We start from the raw sequence: 19,836 nt of genomic DNA, 5'->3' as shown, positions 1-19,836 counted from the left end.
GGTTTGTGCATTGCCCTCTTCTTTTTCCACTTGAACCTGTTAGTTCCCAGCACTGGTTCAAACCCCACAATTTCACATCATCAAACCAGTTTTTCTTTTCTACCTTAACAGGAGTCTATGGTCTCCCCCACAGCTATAGGGGACTGCACAAACAGGAAGAGTTCAGCTCTACACTGTCAGTTTGAGCTGAAATCAAACCCAGCTTTCCCCTCACCACAAACTTCTGACTGCTCCCCATGCCATACAAGCATATCAGAACTTAAAACTGCTCAACAGAATGCAGGGCAAAGGAACTAAAGGGTATAACAGAAAATGAGATCAACCTTCTTTCCTTATAATATAAACCAACTTTTAATAATAAAAACGTCTCTCAAGTTTTAAGTGAGAATAACACATACATTTCAGTGTAAAACAGTGCACAGTGTAAATGCCCTTGGATATCCTTCTCTGCATCTGTCATGTTGCCAGAGGCTGCAGGCATGGGCCAGGATCCTGCCCAGGCCATTCTGCAGAGGACAACTGAGGGGGACACAGGCGGGGCTCACCCCACAGGTTCTTTTTCACTTTGGGGTGTTCCTATGGTTCTTATAGTACTAAGTACATTTGAAATTCTGGATTCAGTGAAGAAACATCCATTTTTTTCTTCAAATAGCAAATGGTAAGAGTAACTTTTTCAAAATTAACAATAAGTGCATTGAAATAGAGATCTGCTCATCTGGTTGCAGTCCAGAATGGACACTCAGTACCAAATCTGTATCCCAAAGCTGGCAATCCACAGGCTGTCCTAGTTCCCTGCAACACATTGCTGCAGATCAGAGGAAACAGTTAAAAGTAAGAAATAAAAAAAGAGAAAATCAAAAATAAGCTCCTTCCCCAAAATTTTTTCAGTCTGTGCGAGAAGAAAACAAACATTTTAAAAATTAGGAAATGAGATTCAGAACAAACTGCATCTCCTAATTTGCCATAAAGTTTTGTGTTCAAGAGATTAAAAAAAATTAGAGAGGCCTTTATGTCCAAATTAAAAAATCCATTAGTTTCTGAATTGCTTTGAATGTTAACAAAATAAAATTAAACCCACTAAAAAACAAACAACAACACAAATAAAACCCCCAAACCTTTATTTTCTAAAATATACATTACTGCAAAGCACTCCTGGGTTTCTTGACTGGGAGCTGGTTTAAAGGAGGCTGTGGAGGAACAGGAATGGGGAGTTTCTTGTACACCTGCCATGTTAGGGAGGGCTGGTCATGTTAAGGCACTCACTCCAAAAGAACATTATTTCTGTCCTGAGACTGCTGACATGCTTTGATTAGTTTCATCCAGTAACTTGGAAAAAACAACAGTGCTTAGGGTAATACTGACAGAATTGAAAACAATTTTTCAAACAAGTAAAAATAAAGAACATTATATACATGATTCCTTTTTTCTTTTAACTTAAAAGCACCCCTAATACATCTTAATAACTGTATTAAAGACTACTTAAATATTGAAGATTTTAAATAATGTAGATTTTTTCAGTAAACTGGGAGTAGCTGTGTAACTGCCAGTATATTGGTCCCATTTTAAACAATATAATTTTTATTTTCTTCTTGTACATATAACAACATGGTTGAAAACACATATTATTCCACTCCACATAAATAAGTATAGTTCTTCTGACCTGTTTTAAAAACTACATCTGTTGAAATAATCAGATTATCAGACTGTATTTTCTCTTTGTAAAGTTTTTGTAAAAATCCTACACTCCTCTTCATTAGCACTGTATTCCAGAGTACATAATCACAGGGCATTAGTAAAAAGAGTTAATCAAAAACCTGAAAGCTACAGTAAGTAAAATGAAGTAATGATAAGAAGTATTACGGAATGTATACTCTGCAGCATAGAGAGATTCTCTCACTGGGCTGAAGTGGAAAATTACTCCAGAAGAAATTCTTTATGTTCCTATTTGAATAAACCATAGATTGTGCTATTCTTTGCTCAAAAGTGCAGGTCAGATGATGAAAACGTGGGGTTTATGAAACTACCACTAAAGGACATTGACCAAAACCTTCTGGCAGTTAAATGGGTGCCAGGGGCAGGCAGTACTGGGAGAGACAGGGGTGTCCAGCAGGATTTTCTAAACCAAGCCATATCTTCAAGTCCACAACTTTCTGGTGGTTGCACAAACAAGTCACCAGGAGAACTGTGCTTTCTTGAAGCATAATGGTCATTTTCCAGGTATCTGAATGGCAACAGCATCCATTCTTGCCTGTGGTGTTCGTGTCAAGAATTTGAAGTCAAAGAAATCCATGGATCCTGCATGGGCTCCAGGAGTTCAGAGGCAGATTCCTGACACCCGGGCCAGCAGGTCCCTCTTGTCCAGAGCACAGCAGCACCATCGGGGTCAGTTTGCAGGGTCTTCAGCCAGGGCTCCTTGGAGCCCAGTGCTCTCGGGGGGCTGCCCAGAGGTGCCTCTTACTCCTACAAATCCCCTTCTGTAGGCGGCTGGCACAACCTATAGAGTCTTTAGTGCAGAGGAAGAGTAGGGAATTAAAGATCACAGGGATAACAACAAAGTTACTGGATTCGCGTACCAGGGTCAGCAGCTTCTTTGCTATTCTGCAAGCTTTAGAGGTAATGATGTATCAAGAATAGTCCTATTGTTAATCTTAGTAATTTCAACTTTAGAAGTGCCACTAACCATTCGTTAACTAAAGTATTTACAATCATTGTTTACAGTATTATTTGAGAATCTCCATGACTTCTGCTTAATTTTGGTTCAATTTGGTTTTTCAACAGTCCCTTCTGTCCTTTTCTATTTCTTTTGATTTTAAACCCAGTTCAGCATTTTTCCTGAACAAAAAAGTTCTCCCTGTCATACAGGCTGGGATACCAAACACATAAAAGGACATATCTGCTTGTTGACATGCTTGAACAAATCTTAAAATTAATAATCATCTTCTCAGAGAAATTTTTTGACTCACAAGATTAACAAATTGAGAACAGTGGTTAAACACATGTTTAACCACTAAGTACATGTTGACTCGTCATTCATGTATGTTTTGGTGAGCTTTTACTTGGCTTTTTCTTCTTTACATCAGAATAAACTCAAGTCTTTCATAACTTCTCTTTCAAGACAGCTATTACAGATTTGTGCTAAGAAATATAATCCTGGGAGTTAATTCACCAGACCTCCTTTTAACTTTGCTCAGTTTTGTTTTGCATTATGATGGAACCCAGTAGGAACACAGATATCCGAGCTTTATTGCCCTGAAATAATCCAAGAAAATAGTTCTGGAATTTATCACTGTGATTTAGAGTGTACTCAAAAGAAAAAAAATGCCTGATCTTGTGATTTGTTTTTAAAACTGCTTCTTTTTGAAGGCAACACAGTTATGGCCATATAAATGGAGCCAAAGTAATGTGTGGCCATTAATATGGTAAAATAACTACATTGCCAAAACACTGATGGATGGCACCCGGGCCATGGTACAGGAGCCAACACCATTGTTTTATTTGTTTTTGAAATAGCAATTAAAATCTAACAGAAGGATAAGGTTCTAAATGCAAAATTCTACTCTTTTTAATGTCTCTGAGAAAATGAACCAAGACTGAGGGAGCATCACCAGTGTCTCTAAAGTTTAAAATAATTTTCTATAAACATTTTGAAGAGTGGATAGGAGAGAAAAAAATAAAAATTAAAAGAAAGGCTAATTTAGACTAACTCAGAAGTCTTAATGGGCGAATAAGATATCAGTGTTTAAGGATGTTTTCTTAACACTGAATCAATGTCCTCTTTGGAGGATTCAGGCACTAGCAAACACATTTGTTCTGTCTGAAGATATGACACAGACTTTGCTGGACCTTTTCTGATGCTGATTTTTGTGGGCCAGAACTGTTTTGCCTTCACGTAAACAATGCCATTAACAACAGCAGAATCAGAAGTTTCTCTGGTATTTGTACATATAGATTCTGTATATATGGCCATCTAAACCACGACAAATTGCTACTGCCATTATGGGAAAATGCTGTGTTACAGTTTATTAAAGAACATTCTTTTCTCTCTGGGAGGTAAAATTGGAAGAAACTGACCAAAGATACTTTACTTAAAAGTAAATGCATTATTCTCTTGTAGAGAGATATGAACATCTCCATCTCCCATTGGGTGCAGTAGGATTCACAAATGTACAGTACTTTTCAAAGCTGCCTTCTAGACAAACCCATATGTAACCCTGGGCAACTGAGGTTCCTTAGGGCTGCATTACTGTCTGGTTACTGTGACTGGCAGCACTTGCTCTTAAACCTGCTCCACCAGAAATAAACCATCAGACTCTTCTAAGCACACTACTGTATTATCTCTGCATATCTGCAGTCAAATTTGCTGTTCAGGAATTTTTCTTTCTAAACATTCCAGAGATGACTGACCATCACTAGTTTTGCCAACTCCTAGAAACAGTCCAAAAAAGATCAGCTATTTTTGATTCAGAAAATGCAGAAACCCTTGAATCTGATGATCTGCAAATTGTAAGCATCAAAGGTGATTAATCTATAGTGTGTACTTAGTTTAGTACAGGGAGAAAAAAAGAATTTTTTTTTTCCAGTATTGCTACTAAGATCACCTTTGGTTATAGCAGGAACTCCACAATTGTTACAGAAACAAAATTAGCACTCAGAGAAAATGTGTAATACTTAATAACCTACCGAGGTGCATGCTGTGGCATTTGGTCCATCACTTTCAGATTCTTGGCAGAGATTTCAACCCTTGGTCCCTGTGGAAACAGAGAATTGATGGTACTGACAGTATTGATAAAGCAAATGATCCTTAGGAAAAAATATTATAATGGGAGTGTGGTTCCTATTTGAGAATCCATTAACTACTTCTAAAATATCTGGAATCCACTGGGTGGATACAATTATCATCTATGTTTACCTAAAAGATAAATTAGCCCCAAACTACTTTACAAGCACTGCTGTCTAGCACTAGGTAATTTCTGCTATTTTAACACTATGATTGAGACTTGGGTTTTTGCTGTACAGAAACGGTCTTAAATATTCTGCACATTCTCTCTTTTCTAACTGTCAAGGCACACACAAAATACACTGAGGCATAGGTTTGAATTGCTGTAGAGGCTGTACCTACAAAAGTTGACTTGTTTCTCTCACACACAGGTGTAGTTATTCAGCCATTAGTAGGAGTTGGGACTGGTAGGTTTGCAGTGCACAAAGTACCGTGCCAGAGCACAATAAACTGGTGTTTGTACCATCATGTCAGTGGACAACAGTGGCATGCAGCAGACACATGCAAACACTCACCTGCTTTCGCATGATGTCTGTAGCTTGCATGATACACTTGGGCAGGAGCCCATGGCTGCGGGCCAGTATGGCTGCTTGCTCCAGGGACACGCTCAGCGTACTCCTGAACGAGGGAACAGGAGTTAGGAAATCACAGATCATCGCTCAGAAAGTATAAATAGGCTTAAAGAGTATAAATGTGCAGAACACTTACCTGTTAAGTATTGCTTCCGTTAGCTATTTACTTTCATTTACTTTTTTAGATTTTCTTACATACAAAACTATTAAATTACCTCAGTCTTACTGCACCTGGATACTGCAATTATTTGAGTCTCCAGCATCATTACTACAAGGCTGTGCCACTGCTCTTCTGCACTGATTTATTTTAAAGGGATTCACAAATTAATCTTTACTTTCAAGACATTGGCAGAATAGTGGTGTGTTTCAAAATCAACATGTGCACACACCAAGATTCTAGAGCTATTTTTCAGCAACTTCCTACATTTTCAGCGTGCATCTGAAGACAATGCTGACTTCAATGCAACCAGATCACTTGGTCAGTTGCATTGGATGAGGCACTGAAAGACAAAATCTTTTGTGTCAACACTACTTATTTAAAAAAAAGTATTAAAAGTTACAACCTACCCTGAAGTAAAGATGGCAGATTTAGATCCTTATTACATTCTCTGAAACTTTCCCTTATTTTGCTTTGAATAGGATCGCATCTCTAGAAAGGACAGAAGTAGCAGACAGGTTCAGCCCCCGCTCACCTCTGCATGCCGGTGGCGCACATGGTGATCTGACAGGCTCCCAGCCGGTAGCAGAGCTCAGAGGATATGGGCAGCAGGCCAGCTCCTGATGAGGCACTGCTGGAACATCCTGACTGCACTGGCTTTGTACTAATGAAAGACTTCAGCAGCCTGCAAAGCTCATCCATTGCATTGATAGGGCGAATAAGCTAAACAAAGCAATACAAAAACAATCTGTAGCACATTAACACCAAGCTATAAAGTCTATAAGCTATTAAAAAGTCTATATATAAAGTCTAAAGCTATTTACAAGTCTTTATACTATTGTCTAAGCACAATATTCTACACGAGCGTAACTGCCACACAGTAACAACTATTTACAATATTTATGAACTTTGGAAGTGGCAAAAGAAAATTACTTATGCTTGGGACAATTTTTTATCACAAATCTCACAGATTGTTTTCAATGTGTATTACAATTGCAAAGATGTTCCCTGCAGTAGCATCTTAATGCTTTACATGCACATATCCACATCACCTGCCCAGTCCTACACGTGAGATGCTGGGCAGCACTATTTTCTTGTTTTCTCTGCAACAAAGTGTACATAGTGAACAAAGTGTAACAAATTGCAAATTGAACATTTGATCATTTTCATGCATCTGTGGGAGAGGAAAATGAGCCCATTCTGTCTGGCATCAGACACCATGTTTGGCAAGGGCAGGCAGAGTCACACAGAGTCTCCTTAGAGCTGCAGTGAAGGGGATTTGTGTCTACCCACATTCGGAACATTTTCTTCTCAACAAAAGAACCGTAGCCAAGCTTCAGAGAAATTCAGATCCCACCTTTAAGGTTGGGAATATTTTAAAATGCTGTTCGCGTTTGTATAGATCTGCCACACAGGTATCCCACAAATGGAATTTTAGAAATGTTGAAATAATACTTCCATGAGATAATTTATTGCAGAAATAAGTGCAGAAACAATACCTGGTCAATCTTCACTGCAGTAGTACTGGAATCAGTGGGCAAGTTTGATCTTTCTAGGTAAAATGTCCTGCAAAAAGGCCAGCAGGTCCTACATTAGTTGGGTTTGTCTCACTTCAAGCACATATATGTATACTATCTTGTATAAAACAGGTGAGAAGGCTATGCTAAAAATCTTGCACTTTAGGATCTGCTTCCTTATTGAACCATTGAGACTGCAGTAATTTAGAGAGTCTGTACTAACATATTCCAAATCCCCATTAAGAACAATATCATTCTAGCTCTGCACAAAATTCTGAGGTCAAATCTGCATTCCTTCTCAATGGGCTAAACTATTGGGAAAAAAATTACTAAGTTTCCCACACAATGAGGACCTCCAAAAATCCTATTTGTACAAAAACCTTATCTGGAATAAAACATCTTTTTCATTAAATTTTAAGGCCCTTAATAAGGAATGCTCTGAAATTTTCAATGTCTTTTAAGGCAAAGCAGAAGTACAAAATACCTGAGTTTACGGTAGTATTGCTGAACTTTTTCAAGTGAAACACCATTAATTTGCTGTGGGAGTTCTTCTAGAGATGAACCAGCTGGTTGTGATTGGCCGTCTGTACTCTCCAGAGCTGAAGAAGAAAACACTTTACTAAAGCTATGTTATTAATGTTTTTTCAAAATTCTTTTTTTTATCTCTGTATCACCTCATTGCTCAGAAGATGACTGTTAGATCATGTCAAGGCTGATTCTGTCAGTCTACAAATTTAATGCTTTCCCCAGTATGGGAGTACAGTGGTAGTATCACAGAGATGAGCTTCACAGAAAGCAGTTCTGTCTGACAGCAATTACTCCCCATTAGTGGTCCCTTGAAAGAAATTTCCTGTGTTGTATTTTAGTGTGAATATTTGCTTATTAAGTTGATTTCTAGCTCAGACGATTCTGTCAGTGTTCACTCTTCTCTGTAGCCTAGGCACATCTCTTGAGCCTACATGAGATCAAACTATCCATGTAGTACAGTATAATGTCTCTGTGGCTGAGGCACAAAAAAGCCCCAAACTAGCACATTTTGTTCTCATGACTGTGTCAAATTCTAAAGTCTAGCACTCCCCCAAGGCTTCCTAAAATAGAAATATCTGCTTCCTAAGTGAGTCTGTAGGTCTCAGCTGCTTTCTTAAGAGCTTCATGGTCATTTTTTTATTTTTAATCTTTCAAAATCAGGAGTTAGCTTATTTTTCTCAAGAAAGCTTTTTATAGATACCTTTTGTAAAGAGCACTGTGTGCAGTTTCAAGGTTCCCCCATTCTGAAACCGTGCAGGCAGTTTGGAGAAGTAGTAGCTGTCAAGATAAAAGATAACCTTCAAGGCCTGACGACTTCCTTCGATGTGGTAGACGACATGAGTATCTGGAGAAATAAAGATGAAACACTTGCTGCTTTACCACAGCAGAAGAACTGTGAAACCACTGCTATTTGAGTTTGTTAGATTATCTAACGACATATCACATCACCATAAGGTGAATAAGGGAGAGCCTTCATGGAGAGAATGCAGGCTCTAAAATCTTGAAAGACCACAGTGTGACCTAGTATGATGTTTGATCCAAATACAGTAAATATGGTTAATAATTAGAATCCCAATTTTTTCCATGGCATTTCATATCCAGTAGACATGAAGAGAGAGATCTGGCAGGGTAAGAAACTGGACACTGAAAAGCTGGGAATTCACCACAGGGAGCGTGGTGCTAATTCCCTGTCATATCTCCTTCCCCTGCACAGAATCACATAAACGAGGCACAGCTACACAGCACAGAACAAGCACCACCATTGCATCATGTCAGTCCTGCTTTAGAGGCTGTGTGCTCGCAGGGCAAGCTGAGGGAACACAGCAGTGCCTCAGAGAAGCTGCCCAGTGCTCTCCAGGTGTGACATGGTCTCTTAGATTTACAATCATAGAGGATATTAGTCACAGAACATACAAAAAATAAAAGTGCCTCAAAGAAACCGGGAATACTCACTTGCTACAAGACTTTCATCCAGCTGCTTGAAAAAAAAAGCAACTTTGTCTAGTTCAGCCAGAGTAACCTGGATGTCTTCCAGCATGGTGCGCTCCTCCTTCTGTCGGGCAAGGCAACAGATACAAATAGATTATTATCTGCCAGAAGATGAGTGACAGGAAGGTACTGTTGTTATGGACATGTTTTGGTTCAGGACACTTAAAGCAGAGTGCAGAGCCTTCCATTAGCTCCATCCCAGCCAGGAAATCACTAACAGCTTTTTAACTCTGTGATACCACTATAACCACCCTTTGCCAAGATGTCATTTGATGTGATTCATGGAGGAGAGAGCGTTAAAAACAGAGTAAGTTTGAAAGGATCTCTTTCTCCAAACTTCACAAATGTGAAGAACAGCTGATCAGTTACTGCAAAATAAATACTGATACCTTCTGAGCAATGCAAACAAATAGCAGTTACACACATAGATAGTTTGGACTGTATTTTATAAAAAATCTCCACACTCAATCTACAGTGTCTACAAAGCAGAGGAAAAAATCTCCATTCTCTATAATAGTAGAGCTACTTGTTTGTTTGATGCATCTCTTTTCTTAGCATTTTTAGAGTTTCAGCAGCTGATCTCCTGTAGCTGTGGCTCATCTGTTCATTAGCTGCAAATTAACTATGCAAGCATGGCTCCTCTCCTTAGACAAGGTGCCTCAAGCTCCAGCACCACAGACTTCTCACCACAGAGAGAGACTGAACTCTATCTGTTCGTCTGAACTCCTGCAATACTCACAACTTCCTCACCCGTTTGGGAGATACGTGTCCTCACCAGAGGATGGCAGAGGACACTCATGCTACCAAGAACTGGGCACTAAAAAAGCTCTCTAGATGCAGCAGCATTACTTTAAATATGAAGGCTGACTTGTTTTCTACAGTGTTCTAGTGTGACAATGGGTCCAGCATTTATGAAGAGACGAATACGACTAGACAAGGAATATGGCACTTGGTTGTCAGCTGTGGAAATCTCCAGAGTTTGCAGTAGTGAGAGTCTGAATATGCTGCTGGAATGCAGGTAAGAGGTTCAACAGCTCTGGCTGTGCTTAGTGGCACAGAATCACACAGGCAAATGTAAGCAGACCCAAGGATACCACAATTCTTATTCTTACCACGGTGGGGGAGAGAAGAGACTGGTAGTTCAGTAAAACTCCAGTGGCTGCTATCTGTTCCAGCCATTTTCTGCTGGCATCTCTGCTGCTCTCTTCATACTCCCCATTGTTGTTGTAACGACAGTTGAGGGCAGCCAGTAACTGCTCTGAAAAGGTGCAAACAGCAGCCACAAGAGACTGACAGAAGATGGAATCACGTCTCAGTTGTAGCTCAGTATCTGTCAGAGAAGGGGAGAGAAGCATAAAGAAGTCATGAATACACTCATCTTCCTTCTCACTGCCAACAAAGTAGGTTTTTTGTGTGTGTGTGTGTGTGTGCGTGTGTGTGTGTGCACGTCTGGCTTCCACTGTAGCTTTGCAATGACTTCACAGATAACCTCTCCTTGCTGTGTGAGCTGGGTGGATAAATAAAGACAGCACAGCTGGCACATGCACATGTGAAATTTTCTAGTCCAATTGACTGTTCATTACTCCCTCTGCCATCTGCATGCTCCTGACTGGAAAGAAACTAACTATTGGAAAGTAACTAACTCCTTAGTTACAGCCATATCTGGATTGATTCCCTTCTTTTTACTTACAGGAGCAAGAGAATTATTGAAAGAAGGTCTCTGCCATTACTTCTGTCCTGGGCTATTAGAATTAATCTTTCCCCATCTATCTGTATTTTTTGGGCTTCCCATATGCCTAATGCATTAACTGGGACCATCCATACAGTACCAATTGGTTTGTTTCTTGGGAGAATTTCCCCTATGTTAAATTTGCTTCCAGTGTGCCTGCCAGGCAGCCACATGCTGGTCAAATCAATCTTGGCATGCTTCAGGGGATTGCAGGCCAGAGAGGCACATGAATAAATAAAGAGTTACTTCCCAGGCACCCCCAGCCCCTCCAGCAGGCTCTGCAGTGCTGCAGCAGCCTCTCATTGGCAAGGCACTGCTCCCAAGGGAAAGAAGCTGAAGACATCACTCAGAGGCTTCGAAGGTCTGGATTATTTTTATAAGCACTGAACACAATAGACTGACTAACACACTCCAGGCCCTGGGCCATATTCTCAGCTTAAGGGCAGCCATCCTTCTTTCCAGCAGATGTTCATGGAAATGCTGCAGGAGATGGGGCATCCATAGAGAGACTCTTTGGGAGACATTTTATCTGCTATCAAAACCCAGCCTGTGTGGTCAGTAGAGTGGCACACAGCTTGCTTTGGACAGACCCACAGACCAGCCCTGGCAGGAGCTGAGAGCTAAGTTAGAGACATACAAATCTCTGATCTTCATTCTATGAAGATTTGAGAAGCAAGTGCGGCACCAGTTTCCAGTTATGTATTACATTCTTTTCAAACAAAAGGACTCCAAGTAAGTGCTACAATTACAAAAAGACTGTGCCCAGGCTCCTTGTAAAGACCTGTCCCTTGCTCTGCAAGCACAATGTTTGGTGTGTGGCAACAGGTTCCTGATGTCCCCAGCCTATGTGGGCTCTCCTTGCACATGTAAGGTCTTAGTCTGTTCTTGGCTGTCATTTCAGTATGCCTGCTCTGTTTGGAATGATGACAGAGTCCACGGGCTCAAAAAAGTTGTGCAATAGATCTAATTTTTGCTGCATGTTCTCACCACAGCAGGAAGGAGTAAAGGGAAGGAGGGCTCTCTTCCATCTGAGAATGAGGATTGTATGAAGGAAAAAATGAAGACAGAAAAACCCGATCTTAGGAAATTCTTTGGTATGTTTTTTTGGTTTAAAACCACAATCTTAGGGACTTCTTGGGTATGTTGTTTTGTAAAAAATGAAAACCCGTTACCTGTGCATTTTAACAAGGCCAAAAGAAGCTGATTCTTCCCATCTAAAACAGTGAAGAAAAGAAATGCTGTAGTCAGCATAATACCAAGGTAGATGTGATTGCAGCTGGTTAACAGTTTCCTAACTCCCCCCAAATCCCTGGCACCTGCATGGCCATGTCTATTTACTCTGATGGCCCTCACCTGCACAGACATGTTCATGACAGAAAAAAAACTAAGTGTAAAGCAAAGAATTTTACTAGCTACATGTTCTGTTAACTACCATGAATTACTGGAAACAAATTGCATTTGCAGATGAATCCCTAAGGAGGCGATTACTATCCAGTGCTTCACACTGATCTGTAAACATCAGTTTCACCTCCTGTTTCAGTTCAACCAGACTGCAGTGGTTTAGGATGCTGTAATATCTGATTAGAATTCACTTCACCATCTGGAATGTACCAAGCATCTCTCTCTTCATTTTCTAAAAGGGTTTAAAATGCACATGAAGATAGATCACTCTGACATCAATCTGAATGGGCTGATGAGATAAAGGGGGGAAAAGGTCTTTGGCATTGCTGCACAGGTGCCATTTTACCATAAAGTACCAGAACTCTGCAAACCATAACCTGCTCTACCTGGTCCTCTCTAGAGTCTGGGACAGCCTTATTACAAAATGAGTTAAAATTATGAAATCAACTGCTAGATTTGATTAAGATCTCTTCTCCCTGAAGCTAGTGACAAATGTTTCCTTATTTACAGACCTTCCACATGTTTCTGTATGATGTCAACAAGGTTCTTGATGCGCAGTGGAAGGTTCCATGGATCTTCCTGAATGCTGGCTTGAATATTATTCCGGCACCTAACTGTGGTTTCTTCCTTCTGTTTAAATTCTAGAAAACATGGAGTGTGTTAGCCATTTAGGACATGCCACATAAATAAGAGTGGCTTAGGAGTTATAATGTGAATACAGATGAAAGCAGATAAGCAGTACCAATAGCAGTAACCAGGAATTCAATAGATCCTTAAAAAAATTATGCCAAATAACTGATCCTGGACAGGACCAGAAGAGCATTCCAATGTCCATCCATCACAAAAAGGTGTCTATGGTAGCTATTAAGCAGACACTGTGGTCCAGGATTCCAGCTGAGTGTAGGCAGGGTTTGTCTGTTTCTCAGTGTGATCAGTTAACTAAAAGACTCTCTCAGGGTAATTAATCTACTTTTAATAAATGAGATTCTGTTTAAGCAAAATAAAAGAAACGTCTCTTTATTTCTTCACTTCATTCCAACAGTGCATGGAAAGGCTAACAGATGCTCCTCGAGTACACAAATGTGAATGTGTTCATAGAGATGAGTACATATAACAGAACTTCGCAGGAGTTATTTCTGGAGTCCAGGAAAAAAAAAAAAACCAAAAAAACAGGAAAACATCTCTAGTTCTAGAGTTTACCACCGTAACTAAAAACTAGAGCCTGTGAGAGGTTGGAGCTCTCACCTCCGACAGCACCTGAGGTATAGCAGGAGTAGTAAGGAATATTTGAGCTTTCAAGTGGGAAAGGAAATGCAGCAAATATTTAAATAATAAAATCCTGTGTATTTCAGGCAGAAAAGAAACAACCCGAGCCCCAAAAGACCATCAAGACCAAAGAGTCATCACAGTCCCTGAGGAAAAAGAAAACATGGTATCATCTGTTTGCTCTCTATGGGAATCAGTTTTCAAGATAAGTGGTATGTGAGGATGAATTTACTCTGGCAATCATCCATCTGAAGAAAAGCAGAGTAAATCATTAAGCAAACTAAGGTAGAACCTTTGGTGCCTTGGATGTTCAATGGTCAACCCCTCATCAGCTTATCAGAGCACTCCTTTGCCTTGAATCTGACTATCCCTACTTTATACCCTTTCAAATATGTTCACAGCAAAGCAGGGATTTGGAAACTTGTGAAAGAGCTGCGAGAATTGAGCAGCATGTGACAAAAGAGGCTTCTGTGTGTTTCAGGAAGAATTCCCATGAAAATTACCTCTTTGAGATAGAAAAATTTCAGTGGTCAGACATGGTACATGCCTAATGCATGACTGGGTAGGCTGCAGAGTTAAGGAACTCTGTGTGACCATAGCACATATGCTTTCATGTTAAGCTTTGAAGTCTTGGAAATCACATTATTAAATACAGTCAATCTATTTCTTTACCTTGCAAACTATGGTCCGTGGGAAAGTGCTTGGTTTCCTCAAAGGCCTTATTTATTCCTGGTCCTTTCAGAAGTGCATTGATTGCATCAACCTACAATTTAATATTAACATTTAATAACAGCATTTTGCACAATGATGATCTACATGCTGATGAGGTAAGAGAATAGCAACCAGCTCTCTGTGGTTACACATTATAAACACATCTGCACGCTAAACTTGTGAGAACCTTCTGAAATCTGCAAATGTGATCCATTTTCATCAAAGTACTAGAGGTTTGTCCTTTTTTTCCATGAAAGCCTTTTTTCCCTTAGTCTTAAGCCTTAGGTAGGGCAAGTCGGCCTTGCTTAAATCACAAGGCAAATCTCATAACACAGATAAAAATGATTCATCAAACTGTCCTATAATATACTTGCTTACAGTGTACCCCAAAATCTCGATAGTACACCTTCCTCAAAATATTATTTCATAACACAATTTGGTACTTAAAATTTCTTGATTGACATTGATAAAGAGAAAGCAATTCTGTGTAAGACTAATGCTTTACATACCTGGTTAAAAAGGTGTTCCAGACAGCCATGAAGTTTGTCTTGCTTGTCTAGAGGTATTCTCATATCATTGGGAAGCTCATCTCCTAATACACGACAAATGAAAAGCTTTGAACTTACAAACATGATCTGTGATGAGGCATGGGCACAGCTTCCCACTGGTGTGAGGTAAATAATGACTGCTGCTTTATCTCCAATTCTTAGGCCAAAATACTCATTATTTTCATATTGTGCAAGTGTCCAATAACTAAAGAAACTTACCCCTGCCTAATACCTCTCCCATGTTCCAACTTACTGTGGTTTATTAGAAAAAGGCAAATCTGTATCTTTATGTTCTTGTGATTAGTTTTGAAGAGACCACCACATACAAATTAAACATGCAAGTGCTTATAACCAGCACAGACTTCTCAGCACTGCTGAAGGGCCAGGCACAAGAAGGATGCCTGTGACCTGTGCACATACTCACCTGATCCCATCTCATCACTGCCCAGGTAAGAGCTGTTGCTCCGCACGCTGGTGTAGGACAACACGGAGTCCCGGTTACTGTTACACTCACTGCAAAGAGAGCACAGAGGGCATTGAACAAAGGCTGTCCCCACACCCAGGCACCCACACTGCTACTCGGCTTTATTAGCACTGTCTCCCCAAACCCAGCTCTGTGAAACTGAAATGACTCCAACTAATGACATGCACAACAGCCATTAAGCAAGGACTCTGGAGCTGGGCTGTCACAGGATGCCTTCTTCTATTTCAGTTAACACTGAAGGTTAATACATCAGCCTGCTTCTGCAAATAATGGAAACAGACATCTCCACTAAACATTTGCTACCAATTCTCAGAGTATTACAACATCCAAATCCAGCATATAGGGAGGCTGCAGTAGCACAGATAGTGGAGGTGGGAGAGAAAATTTAGGGAATCTAAGCCACTGGAGAATCAGGCACTGCAGATCCTACAATGAAGTGGAGGAGTCAAGACTGCTCCACACCAATCCTGGCTCATGCACATCTGGAAAATTCTACAGTGAATCTCCTCTCTTTAAAGTTCCCTTTAACTATTCTTACTGAGAGTAACCAAAAAGACTATGGATCTCAGGCTGTCCCCTTCCAATGAAGGGATAATGACAGTGGTTTTAATGGTACAAGCCCAAAACAAAGCTTAAAAAATTCTCCACCGTATCTGCCTCTGAAGTAATTTTTAACTGAGATGAGAGAAAAATATAAGAGCACCTGAAAGAACCCTTATTGGGATTCTTGCTGTCCTTTTTAAAATCTAGTATAAAAGAAATCTGTTTTTTCTCAGGAAGATTAATACTTACAGCAACTACTCTGCAATACAAATCCTTATGAATTACACCTCCAAAATGATCACAGAAAAAAGCCTTGTTGGCTATTGCAAACAAGGTATTTTCTTATCTACAATAAGAGTTTGCTTGAGTTTGTAGCTAATCAATGCTATTTTAAATCAAAATCCATAAAAACACATTCCCCCTCAAGTAACTACTATCTGTAATATATGCTTAATTCTCTGCCTCTGCCTAATACAGATAAGACAGAATATTGTTTCTCAAACATTTCTCAAACAAATGTGTAGAATTCTGGAACAAGTGACAAGCCCAGAGAGACTGTTTGTGCTGTCACTTTGTTACCCAGAATAAATTAGCCTCAATTAGAGAAGTTTAAACTATAGGGATACCCTATTAACAGTGGAAGAAATAAAGCACATTTCACTCAGAAAGCTCCAAAGCACACATCCTGATTGAAATCTCACACAACAGAGATTCCCCAGATCTCAGCACTGCAAGTACTCGTGCTACTTCTTTATTGACTTCGTATTTGCTGTCCTCTGAGGCGATCAATATTCAACCAGAAAAGACCCCAAGCAACCAATCTCACTGGCCCTGTCCTGAGCAAGGGACTGGACTATGCAGACTCCAGAGACCCCTTCCAACACAAATGGTTCCCCTTCTGCCATCCTGGAGTCCTGCTTCGGTGGCACCTATTGCTACTGGTACAAGTGCCCAACAGCAAGTGAAGCACCAGGACTGCAGCGGGAACATTCCAGAGACAGGTCACTCATTCCGAGCGGGAATCACCCCAGCTCTATGGTCTTCCTAGAAATGTAAAAATGGCCTATTAAGGATGTTAAATTGCAGTGATCAGACATGGCCACAATTTGTTATCCCACATTCTGAAGCTGTCTCCAAATGTTTCCCCCCAAAATAGAGGGAATTGGGAGTGAGATTGCCTTTGGTAGCAAATATTCCTGGAGAACTAGCAGTCAATCATGTCCCAAAAAGATTTTGAGACACCTGAATAAACATTTCTGTTTATGGTTTCAAAGGGCCATTAAAAATAAAAACCTCAATGTCCATTTCTGCTTCTCCATGTCTTAGACTTTCACGAAAATTGGCTGCAGAACCAAGTGTTAATACCAGCTATTATAAGACCAAGCAGTCTGAGAATTCTGCTGGACTTCTGTAGTTTCTGGCTGCAGAACACAGAAAGTCACACTAGACCGAATTATTTAATTTTATTTACTTTTCTAGATACCTTAGTGTTTTGGCATTATTTTGGGGGAAGTATTTTTGCTGTGTATGTCTCCAGGGCAATAAATGTAATGAATACATCAGTGAAGTGAATACTACATAACTGACTGACTGGAAAACAACCTGTTTGTTGAATCCATACTGGAATGAGAACTTTGAAACTAGTAAGGTACAAGTGGCACAATCTTCAGACTGACCTGTAGGAGTCTCTGAAACTCATTGTGTCATGTCCAGAGTCTTCCTGGTCCTCTTCAGAAACTTTGAAACAGACCTTCTTGATTCCACCATGCTCAGCTTTGTCAGGATCACTTTCTTCTGTTCCCAGGGAAGGTGAGGATGTGTCCTCAGTAGATGGTGGCTCACAGGCACCAGCTTCTGTAGGTTCTGTTATGGTGGACAAAAGTCTGCAGAAGCACAACATAGAGCTCTCAGTCCCACAAATGAACTGCAACAACTAAGGCTAAATGCAGCTATGTGAAACCAGAGCTACCTTTGTGAGCACTTTACAAAGGCTACTACTCAACATCCGATCTGAACATGCTCTCACTTTGAGGCCATTCCCCCTTGTTCTGTCACTCCAGGCCCTTGTAAAGAGTCTCTCCTCATCTTTCTTCCAGGCTCCCATTAGGTACTGGGAGACAGCAAGAAGGTCACCCCAAAGCCTCTTCTCCAGCCTAAGAATCCCAATTCTCTCAGCCTTTTCCCACAGCAGAGCTGCTCTGTCCCTCTGATCATCTCCACGGACTCCTCTGGATTGTCTCCTACATCCTTCCTGAGCTGGGCACTCCAGAGCTGGAAGAAGTTCTGCAGGTAGGGTCTCACCTGAGCAGGGCAGAGGGGCAGATTCCCCCTGGCTTCACCTGCTGCCCACACTGTGGGGCTAAGCCCAGGACACAGATGGCCCAGGACTGAATGATGCTGTCGGTGCACACTGATGACTTATGTCCAGCCTCTCAGCCACCAGCACTCCCAAGTCCTTCTTGGCACATCTGCTTTCAGTCCCTTTATTCTCCAGCCTGTCCCGACTAGGTGCAGCACCTCGCACTTGGTCTTGTTAAACCTCAGGAGATCCCCATGAATCCCAGTTCCCAGAAGGTCCCGTTTCCACAGGTACTCCACCTCTATAAGGTGTAACTTAATCACTGTAACCATGGTGGCCTGAAAGTCCTCACTTTCTTCCTCCAAGGCACTGGATTTCTCCTCCTCAGCTCACTGGCTATACCCAGCGGCCACCACCCCTCTGTATACATGTTGAAAACAAGGGTCCATATGCTTTCCACATGAAGTTTTGGTCATGTGTTGCTTTTGGCAGCACATGACCAAATTTTTTTTCCATTGGCTGGTATGGGACTGTTGTGGATTTGTGCTGAACACAAAGCTGATAATACAGAGATGGTCTTGTAACTACTGAGCTAACACAGAACCAAAGCCTTTTCGGCCCCTCGTAGAGCCACACTGGGGAGGGGGCTGGGGTGTGTGGGAGACTGGGAGAAGACACAGCCAGGACAGGTGACCCCAGCTGACCCAAGGGATATTTCAGATCGTGTGACACCATGCTCAGCACATAAAGTGCGTGGAAAAGGAGGAAAGAGAGGGGCTATTTGGAGTAATGATGTCTGTCTTTCCAAGTCACCACTGCACAGGATGGGACCCTACTCTCCTGAAGGTGGCTGAACACCTGCCTGCCCACAGGAAGTAGAGAATGAATCCCTGGTTTTCCTTTGTTTGCATGCAGCTTTTGCTTCAGCTGTTGAACTGTCTTAATTTCAACCCTCATTTCTGCCTTATGACAGACAAAATCTCAAAGGATCTTGACAACACCTAGATTCTTATTTTGGAATATTCAGTAAGTAAAACAGTGGCTGTCAAATTCAGATAGACTTTTAGAAGCAAAAGACAATAATACAAACACTAGTGGATCTGCCCAGGAGTAGATTTGACACAACCAGCGAGGACTTGTCATTCAAGGGCAGGTGGGAAGACAGCTGGGGCCGACAGCACAATGTGCTTTTGGAGTTACTACCTCAATATTATAAGGATTTCTTTCCCCAGTGCATAGGATTTTGTACTCACTTATTTATCTGAATGACATACTGCTTCATTTCCTTCACCGCAATGTCTAGTTTGTTAAAAAGATGCAGGTAGGAGTCCTGCATCTCCCAATCTTCCTGTTTCAGCAGAAAACTGAGTCCCCTTTCTTCCCAAATTGTTCCTCCATTCTGCTGGCCAAAGCAACCATCAGGATCTCCATCTTCTGGGGCTGGACATCTCCAAGATGGTGCAGCCATAGTGGCGATGCAATGCTGAGTATATGAGACTGGATTTAAGGTACCTACTAAACATTAAAGGATATAGTTAGTATGGCTCTCACGATTTTCTCCACTCCATCCTAGTGATGATCATTTAGGATAAGGGGAGTTCTGACAGGAAAAACTAAAATTTCACAGAACTGTTTTATATAATTACATTATATGACAAAATTATTCTGGAAAAATACCCAAAGAAGTTGGGCTTTTTTTCCTGTCATGCTTACTAGATATTTTGAATTTACTGCAGTTCAGAAACTGGCTAGATTAAGGAAGTAAAGACCTATGTCCACATGTATACTCATACAGAAAACTTACAGAAGCTCTCTA

The 19,836-nt window shown here is 40.8% G+C and overlaps 1 protein-coding gene across 3 annotated transcripts in view; it reads right to left on the bottom strand.

The window, feature by feature from the left end:
* Positions 1-1,101: 1,101 nt before the first annotated feature.
* Positions 1,102-19,836, bottom strand: part of PREX1 (phosphatidylinositol-3,4,5-trisphosphate dependent Rac exchange factor 1) — a 115,695-nt gene continuing 96,960 nt past the window's right edge. For 2 of the 3 annotated variants that reach the window (XM_059862461.1, XM_059862459.1), the window contains exons 25-40: positions 19,274-19,535; positions 17,398-17,604; positions 15,119-15,207; positions 14,656-14,738; positions 14,108-14,198; positions 12,682-12,810; positions 11,941-11,982; positions 10,152-10,369; positions 9,004-9,103; positions 8,252-8,395; positions 7,508-7,622; positions 7,006-7,072; positions 6,042-6,229; positions 5,293-5,395; positions 4,681-4,748; positions 1,102-2,503 (exon numbers count right to left, since the gene is read on the bottom strand). In XM_059862461.1, coding sequence (XP_059718444.1) covers positions 2,461-2,503; positions 4,681-4,748; positions 5,293-5,395; positions 6,042-6,229; positions 7,006-7,072; positions 7,508-7,622; positions 8,252-8,395; positions 9,004-9,103; positions 10,152-10,369; positions 11,941-11,982; positions 12,682-12,810; positions 14,108-14,198; positions 14,656-14,738; positions 15,119-15,207; positions 17,398-17,604; positions 19,274-19,535 — 1,949 coding nt within the window. In that variant the 3' untranslated portion in view covers positions 1,102-2,460. The remainder of the gene's footprint in view (positions 2,504-4,680; positions 4,749-5,292; positions 5,396-6,041; positions 6,230-7,005; positions 7,073-7,507; positions 7,623-8,251; positions 8,396-9,003; positions 9,104-10,151; positions 10,370-11,940; positions 11,983-12,681; positions 12,811-14,107; positions 14,199-14,655; positions 14,739-15,118; positions 15,208-17,397; positions 17,605-19,273; positions 19,536-19,836) is intronic. The other variant, XM_059862460.1, reaches the window with a different exon arrangement.

The sequence above is a fragment of the Haemorhous mexicanus genome, chromosome 18 (genome assembly GCF_027477595.1).
Source record: "Haemorhous mexicanus isolate bHaeMex1 chromosome 18, bHaeMex1.pri, whole genome shotgun sequence".
Classification (NCBI taxonomy): Eukaryota; Metazoa; Chordata; class Aves; order Passeriformes; family Fringillidae; genus Haemorhous; species Haemorhous mexicanus.
The sequence above is the reverse complement of the archived record's forward strand: the minus strand, read 5'-3'. Positions and strand labels throughout refer to the sequence as shown.